We start from the raw sequence: 24,567 nt of genomic DNA, 5'->3' as shown, positions 1-24,567 counted from the left end.
TTTTACTGCTAATGAAATTAGCAACAAAAAATGAAACACTTTGCTACAAAGGCCAGTGTGACAGGACTGGAGGGATACACTGTAGTTAGCCTGACAACTTGACTCAGAAGGTCACTTTACTCAGTTATAAGCTTGACTGTCGTACCTGGAAAAGTTCTTGACAATGTTGTATTGGTAATATTTGCAATACTTGATAGTTGAGAAGCAATGTTCAGTATCGCACATTGTGATCATCCTGAAACCTCCACACTTCTCTTAAAATGCAGAATGGTTAAGCGCTTCGCTGATTTCTCACCAAGACTTCCGAGTTGACTTGCACTGAGTGAAGGATCTCGGTGTCTAAACTTTAAACCGACAACCTGGTGTGTTCCATAATACACGAGCGCTCTGGGTTTTCTAAAAGACTGAACCTTCTGACGTTGATGTTGACGTTTCTGGCAGCGTTATTATAGTTCAACTGTTTGTGGTGAAGTGTCACACTGGCGGAGATAAGGCTGTTCAGCAGTGTAATATGCCAGTTCATTGGACATAACAGGTTGTTGCTTGAGGTCCAGGGCAAGGCATGCCCTGACCATAGGGAAGTGCAGGGCTTTTTGGTTTGTTTTTGCCGGATTTTGGCCTTCTTGTCTCATGCACACGGTGCACTGTCTCCTGTTATTTTTTGAGCTCACAAAAGGCCTCATTCAGAATCTCCCGAGAGTTGTCGCCTACAGTGATTCTCACAGTTGTCCTTTGACGTTGTACAGAGAAGCCTGACAGCTTCTTGTGCAGCGGTGGAGCAGCAGGCTGCTTAGTTTCCTTCAGAACAGATGAGATTGCAGAGTCTAAGTGCATTGTGTGAAGGTAGAGATCAGTTTCGTCTTCTGGAGGTGATTTGTGTCATCAAAGCTTGAGCACATTTTCTATTGCAGTATGTTGCGAGTTCTCTGACGGAGGGAATTCCTGATAAAATGACACCTAAATAAAAATGGTAAGACAGCTGATGGTGAGTCTGGTTTGTACAGGTTCATTTAGGTAGTGGGATTGAATTTTCCTCTTAGTCACCCATAAATCTCATAGACCGCCTTTTCCTGAGCTGTTTTTGATAACCCTTGTTTTCAGCCCAGAAAATCTGTTTATCACATTCTAGAAAATAAGAGGGGTTACAAAAGTAGTTTCCACTTGTTTTTTCTGGTTTGTGGCTCATTGTTGATTCTGAAGGAGTGGACTCGGTTGACTTTCTCAGTGCCTTTGCAGATTTTGAATACTTGAAGCCCCTTGTAATCTATTCTGTTCAAGACTAAAGAGATTATTTTCTTCTTAGTGACATCACTAGGTAGAGTTTTCAGTGCCTGTAAGAACCACATAGATATCTTTCCAGTCATTTATGCAGCGTTGCCCAGCAATATCATAATTTAATGCCATTCTGAGTGAATATCGGTGCATATGTGAATCTACACATATATATATATAGTATAGTTAGTTTCACAGTGCTCAGAAAAGATTTTTTTAGATGTATACTAAAACACCAAAAGAGACCTAACTTTCATAAGTGTGACAAATTCACAAAATTAAGTAAAGGTAAATGTCTCATTTACTAACTAAATGAGAAATGAGTTAGTAACAGGCGCACTGACATTTTATTGAATAAGTATAGAATTAAAAAAAAAACCCTGAAACCTAACGTCGTCATGGTTTGTGGAATGTGAAAGTCCCAGGCTGTGCCCACAGTTGGAAGCAGTCTGACACATGCTTTGCACCAGGTTGCAGATGTGCTCTTGTGGGATTTGATCCCATTCCACAGCTTGGATGAGCATGTGCCTGCTTGCGGCTGTCTGAGCCCCGGGTGTCACGTGTCGCCCCTGCTCATCTCGCTCGTGTTCGGTGGTGCTCGGGTCTGGCAGGGAGAGGATCCACCACATGACTGTCACTTTCCCATCTCTCTTGAGAACGCTGTCCTCGCCCTGCCCTCGTACCTACATGTGTTGTCCTGGTGGCAGCGTGTCGTGACATGAGGATGAACTCGCCAGAAGGGCAGCGATTGAGACCGACAGCCTAAATCAGCGTGGTGTGGGGTAGCCGGGTTACTGCAAGTAAAGTTCTGTAGTGAGTGGATGCCCAAATCATGACACATGGACCTCACCAGTTATAGACCTTTTGTGCACAAGATAGCATGTTTGTGCCACACTTACTTACCTGCACGTGGGAGGTATGTACATTTTGCCTTGTTGCAAAGAAAATGACAGGTTCCTATGCTGGGTCGGTCTGAGGTGTTAATCCAGTATACCAGGGGCACAGAGGCGTTGTTCTTTTGTTTCTTGAGGCATTTTGGTTCCTTACTGTTTGTTTCTGTGTTGATTTTCATCAAGTGAGACATTCAACAGGTTAAATCCCCTCATCTGTCCCTGTTTAACTCTCATGAGTGACATGATGTTTATGACTGTCACTGGAGTGTATCACGGCCAGTCATGCATGCCCAGTTCATCAGAATGACCCTACAAACATTTACTTTACCCACAGTCTTTCTAATTTATTTCTCTGAAACAGACAAAAATAGCATTAAAATTCTTGTCATGCTCAGTAAGTGACATGGGGAGTTGTTTGAAATTCCATTAATTGGTGATGTGGTAAACGCACTTTGTTTGAGAACAGAATGGACTTCAATGCCGTGCTACAGGGGTTTAAAGTGATTCCAAAACAATTTTTAACTTGAAAAGCATTTGCTTTAAAAAAAGACTGAAAGTTTTTAAACTTAAGTTGTTGTGCACTTGTATTTTAGTTTCATTAGGGCTGCCAGTGTCTTATTCCTTACAAAAGTAAATGTAAATAATGCTGACAAGGAAAAAACCTACAAAAGCAATTAACAGCGTACTTTGCGTTTTTCATTTCAGGAATTTCACACTTAGAGCAGTGAGCTGATTATTTTTTTTCCACCCTTATTTTCAGGATTTGACTAGAAAGTGTCTTTAGGCCATGTTTGCAAAATGGTGTGTAGTCTTTGTGTAGACCCACATCCTCTTTACAATGAAGGAAACTGATACTCTTAAGAAGTGCTAGAAAACATCTGAGGTTGTTTTTCATCATTGTCTAATTTCCGAAAGACTGACAGACTTAACTGCGCTAATTATAGTTCTATGAAAGCAACACAATGCAAACAGGAAAGTGGAGGGGGGGGGGAATCAGGGACCTTTTTGTGAAATTGTACTAAGTAAAATTAAATACAAATGATGATCAGGGTACTTCACCTTGTGTATTTTATTCCAAAGAACAGTAAAGTGTTTTGATGGCTGTATTCATTTTGCTCTGGACTACATGGGATGTGTGTTTCTGTGGGGTTGTCAGTGAAGATGCAGTACAGTGAGATCTTCAGCAAGTCCGCATGTGGTGAACAGATTTCTCCTGCAATATTGTGGCCACCAGCTCTCCAGTTGGTGCTTTCTTTCTCCAGACATGGTGCAGAAACACATTTCTCACCACCAAAGATGTTTCACTGTAGGTGTGATGTACCATTGTGCCATTTTGCCTGGATTAGCATTATTTTTAACCACACCACAAGTGTTCTTGTTCAGTTTATTTCTTAATTTGAAGGAAGATAGTTGCGTAAACTGTCAAATCATGCATAAAGAAGTGCTCCTGTTTGTGTATTGCACACTTAGTCATTTCAGTACCTTCCAAATGGACTTTTCACAATTCTTTTCTCTTATTTCTCTTAAACAGTGGATTGTTTCAATGGGATAAAATGCCAGGAAGGGTTTTATTATTCAAATGGTCTATTGGCAAACGCCTAAATCAGAATTTCTGGTTTTCCAAAATCAGAACCACCAGCAAACATTAGTATCCTGTTTTCTCCTCTGTTCTCCACCTATTCCCAAGATTCAACACAGCACATTTCAGTAGTTTGTAATTAGCATGTTTTGTGTCTATTGACTTGTGGACCGCTGCTACTCCTGTTTTCTTGAGCATATGTTTTGTTGCAGTTCATTTATTATATTGATTGCTGTTATGTAAAGCTGTTCTGCGTTTTGTGAACTACTAAAGTTTTATGTATAGTGATCGATGCGCTCAACTCGGACAATACTGGATAGTTAAGAAAATTACCTGTAAAGCAAAAATGTAAGGCACAACATGGTGATGCATAATGAAAACTCAGGTCCTTTCTTTTCCAATGACGTTTTGTATCAGTAGCTCACTGGCATAAACTGTGGTTGGCTTTTTAAATACGGAACAGCTTTGTTGATTGAGTGAATTGTTGGTCCTTCAGATGATAAAGCGCTGAGTTCTAATGATTTAAAAAAATGTTGGTATTCTAGATAAAATAGATGTGCAAGATGGGTAGATTTTGAATTGTCAAGAAGACCAGATGTGGTATTTCTGAGCTGCAGTATTGCCTGATGCTGTTGGCATGAAAGTGGCGTGTAGCGAATTGGTGAATGAAATCGTGTGGTTGGAGCCCAGCTCTGGGAGGTGCGGACCGCGCCCCAGAAGGCAGAGGTTCACCGTGCAGAACCAGGGGCAGTCCAGTCCGTCTGATCCTTTGCGAATAATCCATGGGCGAGATAGAGATGTGAAGGATGGCGTGAGTCACTCGCTGTCCGCAGGCGAGCGCAGTCTGCGGTCTCGGGGGCTGTTCTGGGGTGACCTGTGCACAGCAGGGAAACGATGGCAGCAGAGAGCGTGGTTGTGTCTAATTCAGGTGAGTGCTGTCTTGCCCCTCACAGACCTGATTGAGGACAGCGCTTTGGGAGCAATATCCTGGCTGTTGAGTAATTTGACACAGCCAACAGGGTGGCGGAAGGTCATTGTTTGGATGAATATTTGAAAAAGCTTTAATTGTCCAGCAAAAGGCTCACCTTGAGCCAGCAGGTTTTGCATTACCACAGCTCAATCCAGCTGTGTTAGTTTTCCAGGAGGATAATGTAAGACCACTGGGTAATAAAATCAGTAGCAGGCTAGGAAGCAGTGTGAAGGTGTTGGGGCACTTGGCAGTGTCATCAGCAGGAGGGCTGCAGTAGGGCATCCTACAGCGGTCTCCCCCACAGGCTGATCAGATGTGTGTCAACACTACCAGGCTTGTGTTAATGCAATCTGATTATGAGCACTGTGATCTCTTCATTTTGGCAGTGCCTTGTTTGGTACTGTTAACTTTACATGACTCTTTGACCTGTGTTTTGTTCCTCACTTTTTGGGGATTTTGTTGAAATGCGTTAGACCTGAGTGGTGCTTCTTCTATGCGTCAGTCTACGTTGTAACGCAGTTGGTTGTGCTGTAGAAGGGTAGAGGCAAGCAGGGAGCAGGACTGTACTGAATTTAGAGAGAAACTCCGATCTGAAAATCCTTATAATCGCTTTCGTGACTGTGGAAAGTCCGTGGTCTTGCAAGAGAAAGTCCCCATAGGACAAAAAAAAAGTATCTTCCTTATGATGCCTGACTCATTCATTCATGAAAGAATATGCTTTTCTTTGGTGGAGCTGGGAAGCTGTGCTTGAATTTGTTTTTTTGAATATGTGCTGATATTTTGAGACACGGGTGGTGGTGAGGTTCTTCAGATTTTTTTTTTGTACTTGGCCAGAAAGTGTTTGTTCCCCCCCCCCTCCAAGTACCCATGGTTCTTTAAATATGTTCTTGTTTTCCCTGGACTGTTTAATGTTTGCATAACTGCTTAGGAGGGGTTTGTCCTTGGTAGCAGATCTGGAACAGATCTCATTCCAGAACTGTAGTAAACAAAAGACCAGGGCCCGTGCTGTGTTTTTTTCCCCCATTGGAAGTACATGTGATTGATCTATAGCTTCACAGCAAGTACCTTAAGGTGCACCTTGTTTTTGTAAGTCATTTTTCCTTTCTAGTGCCTAGAGACGTTTCATTGTACTTCACAGAACAGTGCTCCTGTTTCAGGCGCAGACGGGTCTTAATTTTTAATTTTCCCCTGGTTGATCACTCTGACTGACGCAGGAGCTTGCAGTGTTCCTTGGTGTGGCCTCTGGTGTCTCCTGCCCCTAGCCCCCCCCTGGGTTGCGGGGTACCTGGCTGAGCTGCATGGGCACAGACTTTCTGAGAGGGGCGATATTGCAGAGACAGCGCCCTGTTGCCGTTGTGGCTTTTAGTTAACATTAGCTTTCCAGGGGATCCGTGCCGATGTTAGTATTTTCATCCCAGCAGTTTGTTCGTGTCATCACAAGGGCTGCTGGTGGACGAGGACTTATCGCCACGAGCAAGTAATTTGACACTACCCGTCCAGTTATTGTCCTCAGTGGATGCTTGTTTTAACTGAGCTTGTCTTTGCAAGGATACGTAGTCGTACTTCAGCATTGTCAAGAAGCTGCCCCATGTGAGTGTTGCACGCAGGCCTTCTTTTTCCCCCCAGCTGTGTTAATTTTTTCATTTTTTTTTTTACGTTGCTGTGCGTTTCTTTGGGTTTTCCTCTTCCAAGCTCTCCAAGTGAGCTGCTTGGAAAAGCAGCTGTTAACGCAGTGCTGGTCGTGTTTCGGTTTTGTGTTTTGGCGTAAGAGCGCATTAGTAAGAGAGAGTTCGCAGAGCGGAAGTAAAAAGTTAGGGAGGTTGTGCTGGTTTGTCCGTACAGGCCTTAAACGTTAATCTTCACTGCTTCAGCGCTGAAAGAGCCGAGATAAATGGCCAAAAAAACCCACGAGCTGCAGACCTGACCACTGTCCCTCCCCTTGTCTCGCAGGCTGACCTGACTGGAATCAAATGGAAGAAGTACGTGTGGCAGGGCCCCACCTCGGCGCCCATCCTCTTCCCCGTGACGGAGGAGGACCCCATCCTCTGCAGCTTTAGCCGCTGCCTGAAGGCCGACGTGCTGAGCGTGTGGCGGCGGCACCAGACCGCGGGGCGCCGGGAGCTCTGGCTCTTCTGGTGGGGGGAGGACCCCAACTTCGCCGAGCTCATCCACCACGAGCTGACAGGTGAGCGCGGGTGACTTCTCCGGGACGGGTCGGCTTCCGCTTGAGTTTTATCCTTCTGTAGCACCTTACAGCACAGCGTTCTGAAGGCACTTAAATTCTCCAGTAAGGAAACAGTACAGTAGACAGAATATACAATCAGATTTGATAAAACGGAGAATGTTAATCTGTTTCTCTTTCAACTGTTAATTGACGCAAAGTAGACATTGGGAACAGGTGTTTTTAAGGCAAGGTTTAAAAACATCGCGAGACGTTAAGGCCCCTGATGTGCTCCACTGGGGGCTTCGGTCTTGCAGGGGGTGTGGCAGCAGACTTGTCCCTGGAGGAAGCAAGTTTTCTGGGGCTTCGAGGGATGATGGTGGGTCAGGTCCTTAAAAAGATGTCGCTCAAAGGAGTGGATGTTGTTGTACACATACATTCATACCTATAATTTCAGATGTCTGGACCTGAGCTATGATTTAAAAGTATTTTTCAGCTTCTGTTTCACTGACGAGATCTCTGCTCACAGTGAGAATGACCAGATTAGCTTACATCTCAAACATAGTCCTTAAAAATACCTGCACTGCTGCGAATCTACACATTTCTTGTTTACACCTGGAAACCTTAATATACAACTTAAAATTAATTTGCAGCTAGTAAAGGATTTTCTGGGGTTTTCCAAATACTCTACCACCTGTTTTTGCATAAAGGTTAATGAAACCAGAAAAGTAAAGCAGCCTACAGGTTTAGTCTGCATTTGAACTTATACTGCATTTTCAAATACTGCACGGTATCGGAGATTATGTACTGTACCTTCAAATGGGCAGTTATGTGCAATGCAAACATCCATTGTCTTTTTAATTATCAGGACTGCTTGCGAATACATTAAAACATTAATTCTAAAAGAAACTTCTAATAGAATGCTCTCCACGAGCATGAGAGTTTCATAAACAATTCAGGCAGCTGTTTTACTAATCTCACTGTAAACATTTTCATAATCACTGCTGGTTTCAGTGTTGGTAGATCTATCTGAAATTCAGCTCCTGAAAACCCCCCATGCAGGCCGATGTTAAAAGTGAAACATGAATGTTTTTACTAATCTGCAGGCCGTATGGTAGTTTAATCCCTTGCTTCACCAATCCCCTCTTCAGTTCTAAATACTCCTGGGCTCCTGCTGGCCTTAGCAGGTATGATTTCTCAGTGTATTTCCAATTATTCTAATCAGGATGTCAGTGTGACTCCCACCCACTTACTTGGAAGGAGCCCACCCAGAGGTTATAGTGCCGTGTGTATCCACTTATGAATCAAGCTAGCAAAGTCTTCGGCGCTTATTTAACTTATATTGGAGTAAGAAAAAAATGAAACCAGAATATCTGGAAGTATGAAATAGGAGTCTTCCCATTTCCATTTCCCGTCTTTATGCATGCACTCTCATGCACTGCTCCATAGACAGCACTCCTCTATTATTGTGCATTTTACAGGAAGTGGCCAGAAAATGAAAGTTCAGAGCACAAGATCTGTCATGATTTATCTGTGCGGCTGTGGAGTAATGACCCAAAGGATGATTGTCTCAAGCGTGAAATATCCAAAACGGGTAGTTTATTTTGCCAATGAAATTTGCAAAAAGATGAGTTTTGCAAGGACACCGGCGTCTCAGATGAGTCTGTTAAAGTATAAAATGGTGCAGCTCTGCCTCCTACCATTGGAGGTGCTGAATAGTCTTTAGTTCACATTGCCTGATTGCGTTCTGCGGTCGCCGGGCTCTTGTTTGGGCATGAAGAGGTGTCCATGGAAATGCTTTCTTTACACCGAGTTCCTCCTGCAGTGTATACGGTGCTCTGTTTTCTGTCAGTGCAGTATCTTCAGATGAGCGTTTCGATGAGTATTGTTTTATTTTTGCAGCATAAGCTCCAGGGAGTACTGGGTCTTTTTTTATTCCTAGTATAAACTGAAAATTGAAGCTGTCATTCCCTATTCATTTTAACCTAAAGGGCCACCAATGTCATTTTTCATGCCCCAGAGATGGGATGGGTTTGTGAATCTGGTTCGTGTTACAAGTTTCACCTGACGACACCAGTAGATGTAGAGATACAAGCGTGAATTTCCTGATTTGGCACAGTTGGGCTTTCTCTCTTGGCAGAGGCCCAGGTCTCAGTGCAAGGGTGTGTTTGAGTGGGAGGTGCTTCCAGGAAAAAAATCACCAGCTCTTCATGAGCTGTCTGGTCTCGACTTTGGATACTAGCACTATTCGGTTGTAAACTATTCGGGTTTGCTACTCTTTTAAGGAGACCTTGTACGCATTAGATCCATTCCTTAAAAATACCGACCACGCATTATTTATGAATTAAAATCCATATATGATGTTGATTTGAGTTTTTCTAAGTGAAACTGCTTTGTTTCTTGCCTAGTTTGCCGATAATAGCGTGCTGATTGCTTATTGCACAGAGGTTAAGTAGGTAATGTTCATTGTTTATCCACATTTATCATCAATAGGAGATTAAGTAGTGTGTGTGGCCACCACTGGAAACACTACAAGCTGTAGTGTACTGTAGGGTACTTCAGGTTGCAGTTGCTGTCTTATGACCCCATTTCCTCTAAAGGGATTTTGATTAGCACATGTCTGGTCACTGGTGTTGGCATCCGAGGTGCCGCAAAACATTCCGGTTTATCCCTGAAAGTGGGGCTCAAGTTGCGTTGCCAAGCTGGGCCTGTTTGATATTTTGCGGCTGTGCTGAAATATGACTGATCCTTTGGCAAACGTGATTAGAGAGCAGAGGTGCTTCTGTAAATCTGAGCAAATCGCATGGTCCTCTGTACCTTTTTCAGATTGTTGATGAACTTTAGAGGTTTGTGAGATGGTTTACGTCTGTCCGCCAGACAGTAATTCAGTCTCATCAGACGGCTTCCTTGCTTTGTTGATGTGTATATCACAAGAAATAAAAAACTTTTTTTCTTGTCAAATGTTTTGAGTCCTGTTAAGAAGGAGTAATATTTATGTATTTTAAGGGCAAGTTGACCGCAGTCTTTTCAAACCTTCAGTTGCTGGTCCCATGCATAGAGCTAGACTTTTTAATACTGTACAAGCACTGAAGCTTGTAATTAGTTACACCTTGGAATTGATAAATATTGAGTGGATACATTCACGTTGTCAACAGCTAAGTAGAGAAAATGAGAATGTGAAACACCTTGTTTTGTCCCAATGTTTGTGGCAAATTAGAAATGGGGCATTGCATTGTTTGTGCATAGCAGTAAACATGTCAGAATAGGGGCCTGGCAAAACTCTTTAATTTTCAGCGAGTGCCATTTCTGCAGACCAAGCTCGGACTAATCCCTTTACTCTGGAGGGGAAGGAAGAAGTGAGAGACTTCAGGGATCTTAAACACCTCATTCTTATTCAGCACTCGGGGCCTGTTTTCAGAGTGGGGCGGGGGGGGGATATTTTTGTTATCCAGTGTTGGGGACTTTCTCTGTTCTTAACTGAACACTCTAAAAACCAATTTTAATCTTCCCCTAGCCAATCAGTGTTATTCAGAGCAGGCAAATGCGATTGCTAAATTAAACGGTACCCCTTGGTAGATTGTGGGTTTCATTCTCATGCAAATGACCCAAAGCTGTGGTGTGTTCCCTATCCAGCGGCATCCAGAGTGCTGATAAATGAGTGTGTTTTGCTCAAAGCACTACTGATCTTTGCATAGAAATTAGGGATGGAAGTCTGTCTTTGAGGGTAATTGCTCTGCGGTTCTTTTCCGCCTCCCTATGCGTTGTTGAGATCTTGGAGCTGAACTTGGCGAGATCGCGGTAAGTCTGGTCTCCTGTGGGCTTTAATGAGGCAACCTGTTTGTTTGCAGAACAGCCGCAAAGCCTGGCAGGAGCGATGTGACTTCATGCGTTTTGATGCATGCTATTAAGGTGAAGTCTTGTGAAGTGTGCATCGTGTGAAGTCACGAGCTACGTTTGGAACAGCCCTGCTTTGCTCGGAAGTCAGGTTAAGCACTGTGTTCAGATAGAAGGCTACACATGTTGTGTTTTGTTAAGTGAGGCTACACATGTTGTGGGGGTCTCATCTGTTTAGATCATAAGTGAGAATTTATGACAAGGGTAGATACGTCTACAAAATCTTTGTTGTTTTTTTTTAAACTGTTCGGGCAATTAGTTGCTGTTTAACTCCCATTTAGCACTACCCAGAAATTTTGTAAGCTTCCATTATTTATTCCAAGGGGCTCTGAGTAATCTGATCAAATTAAAGTTTTTGGTGAGCCTCTAAAATACATTCAGAATGTGCGTGCTGCATAAAGCAGTAGATTTAACTCCTTTTGCTTAGGTTACACGTTCATTTTTGTAACACATTTTAAATTACCTGCGAGGAGCAAAATGTAATTGGCCATCAGTTCGCGTATTTACTGGGGGGGTTTGATTTGTCCCGTTTTAATCTGGTTTGGTTGTTTCTTGTTAATTTCAGCTATTTATAGAATTCAAGCCAGGAGCACAGAATATCTGAAAGATCCTGCTTTCCTAGGCAGTTTTGTGGTTGTGGTCATAGAGAGCCCCGGCAGGAATCGTCACACTGCTCTTTGTATTGCTTATGCAGTCCTTCATTTTCACGAGTTAAACCCACAATTGCAATCGGCCCCTGGAAAATAAGAGCCTTGTGTTTGGGAGATCGGAATTCCTTCTAGGCAAGCGATCACACAAATGGCCGCAGGCTCACAGTCCCATCTTGTGCGAAGAGTGTTGCTTCAGATCTTTCTTTTTGTAAAGAAAATCCAAAGGCCAGACACCTCCGTCTTCATTGACGCAGATAAGTCCTGCTCATGGTTGATTACAGACGAGGTCTATTCTTTCACTGCAAATACCATTCGGCATGATTTCATTTCTTTCGGAGATTACATGTGTATGGAATGCTCAGAATTCCCAGATTCCTGCCTTCCTGGCTTCCTAGCTGTTGGATCTTGGTGACTGTTCTGATCTCCAGCATGCAGTTAAAAATATTTAGCAAACAGGAAGTGGCCTCTTACACCCATTTGTTTCGAATTTCCTTTTGAGGAGCTCACAGTAGCTTGCTTGTTCGAGGGGCACCTGTTGTGCCTGTCTTGAGCAATCCTTGTCAAGAGTAGTTTTTCGCAGGGATGAGGGGAGCTCTGGAGTTTTTCCTCAGTCTGTTTGTCCATGTTGTAAAAATCTGTGGACTTGGAAGGTGTGTTCACATTCTAGAGAGAACCCTGGTCCCTAGCTCCTCCCAACTTTGTATTGTTTGGGACAACTTTTCCACTAAAGGGCACTGATTATCGCCCCATTTAAGAAGGATTAAGACAATCTCTTGATTTTTCTTTTATCTCACTTTGGAAATTATACATTTTTCCTGTGTGTCGCTCCTGGGGAAAAAAAACTGCGTGGAAATGTCAGATCTGAACACCTTTTAATCATGTTTCTATTTCTGAAGTTATTTCAAATAAATTCATTTGGAACTGTGTGATTTAAATTAGAGCTGTGCAGAATTTTCATCAAATCTTCTGAAGTTAAACAAAAGGTTACGTGCTAGGGATTACAGCTCGTGTGAGTTTTAATTTAAAGTGATTTAAATGTCATACCTCTGCTCGGAGAGCATATCTGCACTGAAACCCAGACCAGCATTTCTCCATTTTCACTTTTTCTGAGGAATTTTCAAATTTTGGATTCTGCAAAGGCTAAACCACCTTAATCCGAGTGGTTTATACCAACAGACATCTTTTCCTTATTGAAATGTTTGGTCTTGCAACCTCTCCCGGTTAAAGCAAAATGCCCTTCTGGCATTGTTTTAATTTGTGTCGAAATTGGCTTTAAAATGCTTTAATTTTTTTTTAAAATGGGGCTGGTCAATTGGGGATTGGTTTCCTGTTGTTTATGAAATGAGAACGGGATCCATTTGAAGCATTAACCTAATTTATTTCTCGCTGGCGTTGTGCTGAAGCTCCTCGGATTAATCTCGGCTGCCTGTTCTCTCCGTGGCGCGCCCAGGCGTGAACGCTCGCCCCACGACGTGCTTCGGTCAGGAAAGATTCGCTAATTAAGAATGGAGCCTTGTGAAACGCCATCGCCGCGGCTTGTGGAGAAGAGAAAGCTGTGTTGGGCCTGGCTTTATTACCTTGGCTGGAAGTATCCCCTGGAGTCCCCCAGACACTGCACTGATCACAACGCATTAATCCCGCAGTGTAATGACCGGCTACAGCAGTAATTACATGTTGGATAGAAACCTTTGGCTGGCTGGCTGGTTTCTCCCACTCTCCTTTCCTCACCTGTGATTCGGATGAGCTTGCGCCATCCACTCCAGCGGTGCTAAGGAGCATTGTGGTGGTGGGGAGCAGCCGTCCCGACATGGAGCATAGCTGTGGCATTACACTCCCATTTCCGAGCCATTCCAGGCAATCGGAGCCTGAGGCACCTCAGTGTTTATAACCATCCGCCGTTCCTCTCGTAATGGGAAATCTCGTTCCCCTGTTCTTCACAAGAGCCCTCTAAAGGTCAGTGCGTTGGTCTTGCCAATCGGAGGGCGTGTGGAAATGTGTCGCAGCGGTCAGCTGGACTTCTGAATCCCTTCTGGTTTAAGATCTAGGTGGCAGTTTCATACAGTTCCCCATTTGATCTGTAAGCATTCTGTCTACTTGGGGAGGCAACAGCACAGTAGTAGTGAACCCTGTTCTCTGTAGTGAAATGAAATTTGCACACGGTGATGAGCTGAAAGAATTACATTTAGCATTTCAATGTCTTGTTTTCACTCCAGGCAGTCTTGTAGTCCAAAAGCAATAATGACATTTGATTGTTGCCTTTTATTGACAGTCTTCCTAGTCTGAAGGTGTTTATTTTTGGGTCATATGCCAAAACCAATTGCTGGTTACAGATATGGATTTTTGAAAATCATATGCAAAAAGTCATTTTTCCCTTTTTATCACTGCAACATGCTGTCCTATAGTATTTGATGCTCTCTTGTGCATCATCTGTTATGTTGTTTTTTTTTAATGTGAATTAAGCAAAAGCCACCTTCAAGTACTAGAGAGAGAGAAAAAAAAATCCATCTTGTTTACTTAGCATCACCGTTGAGCTCCAGATTAAAATGCAGTGTGGTATCAGCAGAAGCTGCCCAGGTCTGCTTTAACAGACGTCTACAACTGATTAACACATCTGTCTTCAGCGATCAGGGCCCGAGACTGCATCCTCCCGTCTCCAGCGCAGACGAAACGAGAATCCCCACCATTAATCAGACAGTCTTCCTTTTCGGCTCTAGGCAAGGGACAAGAAATTCTGGGTAAACCCGCAGCGCATTGCTCAAGTCATTTTCGTTGCTTACAAAAACCCAACTGCTGCCTTGTGTTAACATGGCTTCAGACTTATGGGGCGTGAAGCCCTAGGTGTGGAGCAGCTGGCTAAAGAACTGTTTCCACGTTTGAAGCTACAGCATCTCTGGCACAAGGTCGTTAGGAGCTTTTGATGCAAAACAGACGTGAATTTAAAAAAAAAGAGCAAGTGGGCTACAAAACAGACGTGGTCATCTTGATGGCTGTTTATGCGAAATCTTAAACTTTCCTGTCATTTTTTTTTAAACCCTCTTAAAACTCTGGTCTCACCAAAACAATGTTAAATAATCCTTCACTGCTGTCCTCCACCCTATGTTCCTTTTGATCCTGTGCTTCAGCCTGAAAAAAAACAAAATTGTTGTGCAACTACAAGCCTGTTTTCTTAACTATTTTATTACTTCACTGGGGAATCTTAATGATGAATTCTTGTTGAAATCGAGCCCACCATGGAGTTTCCTGCCAGGGCAGCTAATGTTTTTGAGTGACAAGGGGTCCATGTTTTGCTTTCTCTCCTCCTGACCCTAGATCTCAACATTTCCTTTTCAGTGGATCCTTCTTTTGCCTCAAAACAACTTAGTAGGTGAAGTCACCTGGCTGTCGATAAGCTTAGAAGATGTCATTATTTCTGTTCTTTCAGTTCAGAGACTGCTATTGTGTTATAACAGGCAGCAGTAAGGCTGCAGCAGAAACACCACCACCCCTTATACCAGTTTCTTCAGGTGTACTTGTGGCATGATGATGGCTTTGTCTAAGTACCTATCCAATTAGGAAGATTACAGGATGTGTATCGTCCAGAACTAAAATCTGACTTCAATATTTAGTAGTGAAATAACTGAAAGCTAGAAAAAATATTTTCCTTCTTTTCTAAAAGCATGATGATCGACGGGTTTCTAATTAGGCTGTCATTGTCCAGGGATTAGTGGATTTGCCAGGCGTTGTGCTAGGTGCACAGATGTAGATTGCCGAACAAGGTTTAGGAATTGTCTGCCTCTCCCTCCAGGGTATAAATTCTGAACCTTTTGGTTCTGTAATGGTAGTTTATTCCTACCCACGAGAGATGAGAAATACAGGTAGCTTGAAAACAATGATTTCATAGTCTCTGAAACATGCAGGAGTTGTTGTGCTATGTGTTGCAGTGACATGGCATCAGTGTTGCGATCTGTGATTACGGCTTTGCACAGTGACCCTATTATTGCCTTTTAAATATAGAAGAATTTGCTAAGAGGAAAAGCACATGTGCTTAAAGTTTTAGTTTTTTTTCTCTCTATTCTGTAATGTACAGTACGTTTTTCCATTCCTGCTCTGGTAAACTGTTATTCTTTGGCCTCGCTAAAGCATACCACATCTGGTCAGAAATGTTTTTCACACCACATTTAAGAAGTGTTATTACACTGATGGGGGAAAAAGGACTGTTGAAGCACATGAGCAGATTTAGCAGTCTACCCAAATGATCAAAATAGGGACTGATTCTATTATCACAACAGAGGATAGTATAACAGGCTATAAAAAGCTTCCTGTACTACATGCAGCTCTATCTTATTACTCTAAATATTAATGATCAGTTCAAATCAAGCAAATAAATCTGTTTTTGGCTTTGAACCAAAACAAAAGGGCGGATTGTGGTTGGAATGGGTTGCCTTTTAATTTGATGCTGGAAAGTCCAAATGCTCCGTTCCCTGGTTAATATTTCTTGAGCTGCGCTGCTGTCTTTGTGGCAGCCGTTGAGCTTCCCAGATTACAGGGCTGACCTCCCACAGGGCGTGCTCTCTCATTTGTGCCTGTTTACAGGGTTTCACAGCCCCGAGCTTCTCGAACGTGGCTGTTAATAGCGCTGGGAGCCCGAGTCGAAACAGCTGGCCCGCGCTGCAGCCCCTCCGCAGTTTCTGTCCGGAGAAAGAAAAGTTTCGGAGGCTGTAGAAACACATTGACTTAGAGGACCCAAGCTCGTTTGATATGCAGATTTTATGGTTTGAGCAAAGAGAGCTCATTAACATTTGTGTAGGACAGACTTGGTCTGTGTGAGTGGTTGAAACTGATGGCAGTGTTGCTTTTGTTTAATGTGCAGATCGAAGGGGTTACGATGCTGTTTGCTCTTGTAGGAATTTCGTGAACAATGAAAAATATCGGTGGGTTCCTGCCCTGATACTGTTCACTTCAGTGCAAGGTTCTGACCTTTAATAGAAATGTTTTTGTATTGTAGCCCTTTGGACACACTTTGCTGTATTTTCACACGTGAGCAACATGCATACATTAATTTCAAAGGCACTTGGCCCAGACTTCCACATAGAAATTGTATCGGCACTGTTTCCACACCTTTTCAGTGGGTTGTCATAGATAATTGGCTGCTAAATTACTGGAGTGTTATTTTATGGCTGTAGTGAATGAAGTGTAATGCTTAAGGATAGGTGCAGAGGATTGGTGCTGAGGAATTCCTGGGAAGAAATGAACGGACTTGCCTCTCCTGCAGAGTGAGAGAAACATTCTCAGTACCTGCCGGTGTTATTGGGAAATACGTGCTCCCTGTGCCAAGCCAAGCGCCTCCCGGGGAGCCCAGTTGAGATGCGCCCAGCCTGCCTGTCCTGCCACGGTGATATACAGCCTGTGTCTCTTGCAGGGGAGGAGGAAGGGGCGTGGGAGAGCGGGCTGTCCTACGAGTGCCGCACGCTGCTCTTCAAGGCCATCCACAACCTGCTGGAGCGCTGCCTGATGAACCGCAGCTTCGTGCGCATCGGCAAGTGGTTCGTCAAGCCCTACGAGAAGGACGAGAAGCCCATCAACAAAAGGTAAGGCTGCCGGACGGGCACTTCACCCGCGGGAGACACGGCGATCAGATCGGGGCCCTCACCCACTCTGATCTCTCCCGCCAACAAACAAGCCACTGAGTTCATCACTGGTCCTTAAAGTTGTGATTTCATCTGGGGGATTAAGGTTAGCTGCCTTTTCGCTTTGTCCTTCTGAGTTTTTGTTGTTGTTGTTAATGCCGTCTGAACTAAGACTGCACGTTTGTTTTCGGTGTCAGTCTTGCTTTGATGTGGAGGAGACGGGATTTAGGAGATATCTTTTCCAGACTAAGGCCTGGCTGTGAGGAGTTCACAGTTTAATATCCGCTTGATCCACGCGGCGCAGGGGTCGTTAAAATTACATCGGCCTTCTTGTTTTAAATTCCAGCTCTAGCCATGCTACGCACGTTGACATTTTAGCTTGCGGCAGACATGGACAGCAGTGTTCTGTAAACTGGAATATTTGTAGTTGTCATGCAGCAACTGTAGGTGGTACAGAACTGTAGGTGGTCGTGTTTAACAAATTCTGAAATTACAAGGGTGTAATCAGCTGTAGCTGATCATTTTGTGAATATTATTTTTGCACAAAACAGAAAGTTGGCTACTGATACGCTACATTGTAATCCACCATGCAGGCTGCAGAAGTCCTTGTTTTCATTGATGGTTGCTCTGTAGCAAGTTATCACTGTGTAGGTATGTCCTTCAAAAGTAGACTTATTGAGAGAAATTATTTTTCTGGCTTGGGGACCAATCCTGTTTTCTAATTTATAAATTACTGAATTTTCAGTGCCCCTCAACCCTTGCCATTTTATTTTGCAAATTTATTACTAAGAGGTCACCTATCTTGTAGGCAGGATTTACTGTCTGTGCGCGTGACAGGGAGCTGAGACTGAGGTAAAGGAGAACTAAGGGCTGCTGTCTTAAGCCCTGTTGTTGAATGACCTAGCCAGAATTGTGCATTTGTAATGTATTGTTGGAAAACCCACATATTGTTTTTTTAAAGGGTTGTGACCCAGGCTGGTGCTGTTTATAGCTCTGTAAGCAGAAGCCAGGGTGAGGGATATGGTGTGGAGCTCTGTAAGGGAGAAATGGAAAGAGGTGAAATCTGGGAGACGTTTTTCAGCTTGTTCTACACGAGGCCAGCAATACACATTGCTGTTTTTAATAAGTTTAGGATTTTAACCATCGGTGGTCTAGAACCTGGCCAAGCAGTGGAAGCATGGCCTGATAACCACTAGTTCTGTTCTTTGAGGCGGAGAGACAGGGTGAAATCCACCTTCACTTTGCATTAATTCAAAACGGACTCAGGATCACCTAATCAAACATGACTTCAAGTCGTTCATAAGAAGGCACTGTACTGTTTCTGAACTATTTTTTACTTCCTAAATGTGATTTATTCTTCCAGTGTGTAAGCAGTGATTGTCATTTAAAGGCTGTTGCAGGCCTTGCTGTCAGGCCTAAGCTGTACATCACTGGAAATCCTGTTCTTGTTAGCGTTGTCCGGGATGAATTTTGTCTGCCTAATATTTGAAGTGAGCTTTCATTCCCTGAACACGTCACTGTTTTAGACTTTAGACCTTGGAATGCTCTTGATTTGGCATGGTTCTGACAGGGAAGAAATTGCTAACACCTTAGCACAGTATTACGTTTCAGTCACTCCTTTTGTGTTTTTTTTTTGACATTGCATAGATGTTCACTGTGAAAAGAACAGTAACAATTTCTTATGATGAGTCATTTTCTCACAGGACAAGAAATTGAATGGGTGTGAAGGCTAACGCTGAGAGACTGTGTTTTCACTGTTGTGCTGCTTCACAGGCAAAAATCATTTAGTGACAGACGAAAAATGCCTTAAAAATTGACTGTAACAAGGTCTGTGGGAGACTTTCTATAACGCTGGCACAGTAGCAGGGACTGTATGAGCCTATGTAGTGCTGTCAGTTGAGCAAGGGCCTTTGCCACCAGTGATACTTTGCGCCCTGCCCTGTTCTAGAGACCAGTACATTTTGAGGATTGTAGTCTTGAAAACCTGAAGGTTACAAGCTAGTGGGAGCTGTGTGGCCCATCCCACCCACTGTCTGAGTGGTCAGTCCAGAGCAGCCTCAGGCCTGGCTCCCGCTAGACCAAGAAGCAGGATCAGAATTGCCGGTCTGATGGCACTTCATGATGAGAGAATACTGTATGCTGATGCTGCCTCTGACCTCCCAGGGTCATACAAGTTGAAGTTAAGCTTCATTTTCATGTCCTAATCACCAAAAACGTGCAATAAAGTTTAATGAGGTGTTAATGGGACCCAAAACATTGAATTTCCGGTGTTTGTTTGAAAAGGAAAAGGCTTTTGAATCATTTAGCCATCTTTTAAAATTGTGCAGAATACATCTGCGCATGCTTTACATCTTTATTAAGGACAGATTGACCATAACTTCATTTTGTTACCGCTATGCTTAAGATGTATTTCCAGTTTTATATACAACAAACTTTTTGGCTGCAGGATTATACATCTGTTTTTTAAAGCTGCCAAACGCAAAGGTTGGGAAGAAGGGTTTCCCCTGGTCCACCTGCTGTGCAGGTCTTGAATCGGCCCAGTGCTGCGGTTGGCTACTCCGTGCAGCGCGTTTTCACTGCTGAGTCAGTGGGGTTTTCTCGGTGGAATCGTCTCCAGAGATCTGCCACTGTATTTAAAGGTGTGTCCTGGGGGAGAGTGAGCAAACAGGTTTACAGCACGCATCATTCATCATACATCACGCATGTTACATCATGGTGTGAATGCACGGCACTCTTCTGTACGCAGCCGAATGGCATTACAGCACACAGAATGGAAAAAGTGCTGATTGCGGGACACAAACTTAGACTTGCACGGGCAGGTTAGATCATGAAAACGTGTTTCTAGAACTAGGACACAAAGCTAATGGAGTTTTACTAGCCATTTCCTCTTTTTAAACACTCAATTACACATTCTTCCTTTAAAATGTGACTCCCAACAGGTATCCCTTAAAATGGACACAAGCCTGTTAATTACCAGATGGTCGCATGCGTTTTTAGTTTTTGTTTTAGTTCGGGGTTCAGAATCAACAACTACAACCAACCCGTTTTCCCCACTGAATTAAATTGCGTCGGTGCTTTTTTTTTATCTCGGTGCCATGCCTGAGAGGTGAGAGACCGTTAGCAGGTACTACATATCTCAGAAGTCTGCTAACCTCATTCCCAGGCTTAAAAGGGTTTTCTAAGCTTTATTATAAGCTGGCTTTTTAAGCAACAATCTGTTAAAGCTCAGCTGATACAGATTCCAGTAGAGAGCATTCCAACAGGGGCGGTTGCTGATCAGGTTTCATCAGCATTATGGCAACTGTCATATGCGATAAGAGAAATCACTTTGACCCCATTTTCCAGCCAAGTTTATTCAAAATGTTCTGTGATGTATGTAGGCTCTTCTGTCATTGGGAAAAAATGTGCATCTGCCAATGGTAAATTTAAAAGAAACTTGGAAACGGTGATATAGAGACTTATTTACAGGGGAAAAGGTTGTGTTTACTTGTCACATTTCAAACCCTATAAACTGAAGAATGTTAATAGTTCTGACTCGAATTTTGCACGTCTTACACGGCTCATACATGCTGAGGTGACAGCCGGGGATTTCAAAAGCAGCTGGTTCTTGTTTGATTATAGAAGTGCACGTCCCAGTTTTTTTGCTGTTGTGTTTTTTTAACACGTGCCAGGACTTCCTAAAACAAGAAGCACAAAACCTGTGCTGCAGAACCGCTGCAAAGCTGCTGATTTGTCAACAAAGGGTGTAGTGTAAAGAGACTTGTTGGAAAGACACTTAAAGCAGTTAACGAGCAGCGTTCGAGGAAAGTGGATTTATAACAGTGGAGACTTTAGAGACTTGCTCTGCTAGAGATGCCAGCCTTGCTGCTTCACGGGCAACCTGTGCTAATAGGCACACAAGGCCTCTTCCATTCTCCTGGTTGCAGCTGTGCTAGTGGATAATGATACTGCTGATATGCCCTGAAGGATACCTGTGGTCCTTAACTTGGGATGTCACTGGGGACCACCCAAATACGAAGTGATGTAGTGTACCATTGTGCAAGTGCAGCCAAGTGCAGTGACATTTCACCAGTAGGAGCACTGGTGAAGCATAGCAAGGCAACACTAGCGGGGTTAAAAAAAAAACTGCTAAACCATAGCAAAGCAAAACCTAAATGCATGGTGAGATTATGTAAAAGCATGAGAATTTCAAATGCACATTTACCATTCTATGCTTCTATAAAGGCTAAGAGTTACTTTTTCTGCATGCTGTTGGAGTGTTGGGTCTTTATTGCTCTTTGATATTCTTACCCCCTTTTCAGTTTTTATAAGCAGTTCAAAACGTTCAGCGCTGTGAACCGAGTCCTGTGAGCTTTGCATAATTTTTAAACTTAGAAACTTGAATGCTTCTGCTTTCTTTGCTTCGCCCTGCATTAACGTGATTTTGTAACCACTTTGAGGTGCTGCTTACCATGAAGAGATGAGCCTCTAAAATGATTGATACTGTGGTTCCTGCTTCTGTCAGGTTCTGGCTTGCTTCCACACTGTTCTTGGCTCGAGCCGGTCTGTGGTTACGGGCTGGCCTGTCGATTGGCAGACCATTCCATTGACGGGGTTGAAATGAGAGAATTGCATCAGTAATTTCTGATGCAGCCTAGATATTTTCTTAGACTTTCTTGCACCATTTCTTCATTTCCCTTCTTAGATATCTTGATTCTCGTCTGTGACCTTTGTTTTTAGTGTAGAGTGCTTCCTGCCATCTATCTGCACGTCTCATTTTGCTTTGTGGCGTCTTTGCTTGTGATGAACCGCTGGGAAATCAATATGGATATTAGCCATGTATAAGTATGCAAAATATGCTGCTTCAACAAAAACAGGCCAGTATGCCATTTGTTTCCTCCTGATTTACATGTTGTTAGTGTGCCAAAAGCAAATCTGGCGCTATCTGACCTGGTATTTTGATACAGAAATCACACGTTTTTTTTAATGCACTAGGACTTAGATTCCAGCTTGCATTTTTACTGGTGTTTCTTACAGTTCAGTCCAAAATTCCACCGTCTCATTCCTTGAAACTCGTTGAATAATGGCCAAAGTCACACTATTGAAGTCTCAGAAGTCAATGCAAAACTCTTGTTCTGCATGAAAGACTAGGTAAACACGAGTAATGCCATTTAATGAGTGGCATGTGGTTTTTTCTTTGATTCTTCCACAATGCACATTCTGTAGAGTGGCTTGGGTTAATGGCTTGACTGTGAGGGTTGTGCTAAAGCATGTAACTGTGTAAACGGCCACTTCAACCACGCTCCCTTTTCCTGCTGGCATTTTGGTTCTGCCCTTCAGCTTTGCAGCTTGTAGTTGTTCTTTCAACTTGGGGATGGTATTTAGATTGTATGTTATAATAAAGCTGGAACGGTATAGGTTTTCATTTCAGAGCTTTTATAAAGCATGTACAGGATTACAGGCTGCTCCGATCTTGTCTTCAGGAGAACGTTGCTGTTAAGACAATGGGGCTGGAACAAAAAAGACTTGCATACACCTTGTCACTGAAGGAGAAATGGGGATTCTTCCTCTCTGCTCGGATGCCCGGATATATCTGAAGGCCTGAGAGATGGGTGCATTTTTGGGAACAGTCCTGCGTCTTCACATTAACACCTCTGTCGTTTCTGTATGCCGAGATCCCAAAACGTTGAGGAAAGCTGCCAGGCGTCCCAGCCCGCAGGGTGAGCGCTCGGGTAAAGCCCGGCCTGTTTCGATCTTCTGGGGGAACCCCGGGGGGCCGTCCCACACCCGGCTGCCTCCGAGCTCCCTGTCCCCGCGCGGCCGGGGAGAAATCCGAGCTCGGGCTGTAAGTAGGACAGGACGGGATAAACAGCAGGGGCCGCGCGTCTCGGCTCACGTGACCGTCTCTTTGGAATGTCGTGTTGCTAGAGAGACCAGCGGGGGATAAATTTAGCACTTCAGATTAGAAAGTCAGGGTCTGCTCCCCCTCCCTCCCTCTCCCTTTCCCAGTCTGTGAGCAATTAAGGCCTCCGCACCACCCCAGCTGCATAAAGGAAGCGCTCCCGGAGCCCAGACACTGGAGCGTTTTCTTCGGCTCCCCTCCCCTCTCGGAATAACGTCAAGGCATTCTTTTCATGCCGGGCTGGTAAGTTTCATTTAACCTCCAGGCCACAGCTCAGACTGCAGGGCCCGCAGGGATTGTCGTTGCTAATTCATCACTGCCGGGTGCCGGGCTGCTCCTGTTCACGGCACCTGTAACCGAGCGGTCAGAGTGCGGGGCCCGAGCCTCCGTGTGGGAAGAGCTTGGGACTGAGGAGAGCTTGACCCCAGCCGAACACCACCCCTGTTTTCCCTGGGACCTTGTGTTTTTTTTGTGCAAGCTTACATAACTGTGGTGTGAGCGCCAGACAGGAATGTTTGTAGTTTGACTAAATTAGAGCGAACAGGCCGTGGAAAGTATTCCACAACATGTTCCGTATTTTTGAAATCCCTTTAACGCATTGCCATCTCGGTGTCGGAGCTCGGTCGCCTTCAGCTGAGGCTGTAAAAAAAGGGGTCAGTTTTTTGGGTCTGAGCGGGATTGAGATCTGGCACATTTTTAGGGAAGGGGCAAGTGGGGACTCATACGCCGTTTGTGAAAACTGTGCCTGCTGTGGAAGTGCGAGTTCAGTTTTGTTCAGGGGAAACCTGATCTGGTGAATGGTGGCCGGAGCGCGCCGGAGTGGAGAGTGCCTCGTTGCCGGCTCGGTCTGCAGCAGCAGTCTGGGGAAGCTCCCGCCTGTCCTCACCCCGGTGCAGCCCAGCACAGGTGATCACTGCTCCGAGCAGACCGGTCCAGAGGGGGAACTGCCTTTTCTCCTGAAGCCAATCTGATGGCAGCCCTTGCTGTGCTTATTCCTCCCTGTTATAGGTGTTGGTCTCTGCAGGTAACAGCCGATTCTGCCTGTAGTTACCAATCAATGGTGTATCTTTGTTATACAATTGCCGGTTTTCTTCTCTGGTTCTGAGTGGGAGGTACAGATGTTGCATTAGGGGTGTCCCCTGGAAGTGCCATTTGGAACATTTACTTGACATTCCTCTATTGCTCCCTTCTTCCATTCTGTTTTTTGTGGATTATATTTAATTGAAACACGAAATTGAAACGCCAGTGAGAAGCATCTGGAATGGCAATTTCCCTTCATGCAGAGATCGTTATTGCAAACTGGGGTCTAAGAGCATTTCCCTGTGTTATCAGAAAATGAAAAAAAGACACTTTAATAGCATATAGCTCTTCGGGGAGGAGGGATGGTGTCTACATTTCATGGGGAAAAGGAACTAAACCCACAACTGCAAGAGCAGTCATTTCCTCAGGGTTTGATTCACACCGGATCTCGTGAATGCTTGTGGACAGTAGAGAAACATTCACTGACAGTCACAGTGCAAAACAGTCATTCTTGGTACAGAATCTTGGACTTCTGTAGGAAACATCTCCGTTATTGTGCTTACTGCTACGGCACATTGCCTTGCGAGAGTTCAGATCGGGTTAAGAACTGCAGGACCCAGTTCTGTAGAATTGGAGGATTT

At 44.0% G+C, this 24,567-nt stretch overlaps 1 protein-coding gene across 1 annotated transcript in view; it reads left to right on the top strand.

The window, feature by feature from the left end:
- med13a (mediator complex subunit 13a) overlaps nt 1-24,567 on the top strand; it is a 66,705-nt gene that overhangs the window by 5,417 nt on the left and 36,721 nt on the right. The window contains exons 2-3 of the mRNA XM_015367314.2: nt 6,665-6,899; nt 16,818-16,986. Coding sequence (XP_015222800.2) covers nt 6,665-6,899; nt 16,818-16,986 — 404 coding nt within the window. The remainder of the gene's footprint in view (nt 1-6,664; nt 6,900-16,817; nt 16,987-24,567) is intronic.

The sequence above is a fragment of the Lepisosteus oculatus genome, chromosome 26 (assembly GCF_040954835.1).
Source record: "Lepisosteus oculatus isolate fLepOcu1 chromosome 26, fLepOcu1.hap2, whole genome shotgun sequence".
Lineage (NCBI taxonomy): Eukaryota > Metazoa > Chordata > Actinopteri > Semionotiformes > Lepisosteidae > Lepisosteus > Lepisosteus oculatus.
The sequence above is the reverse complement of the archived record's forward strand: the minus strand, read 5'-3'. Positions and strand labels throughout refer to the sequence as shown.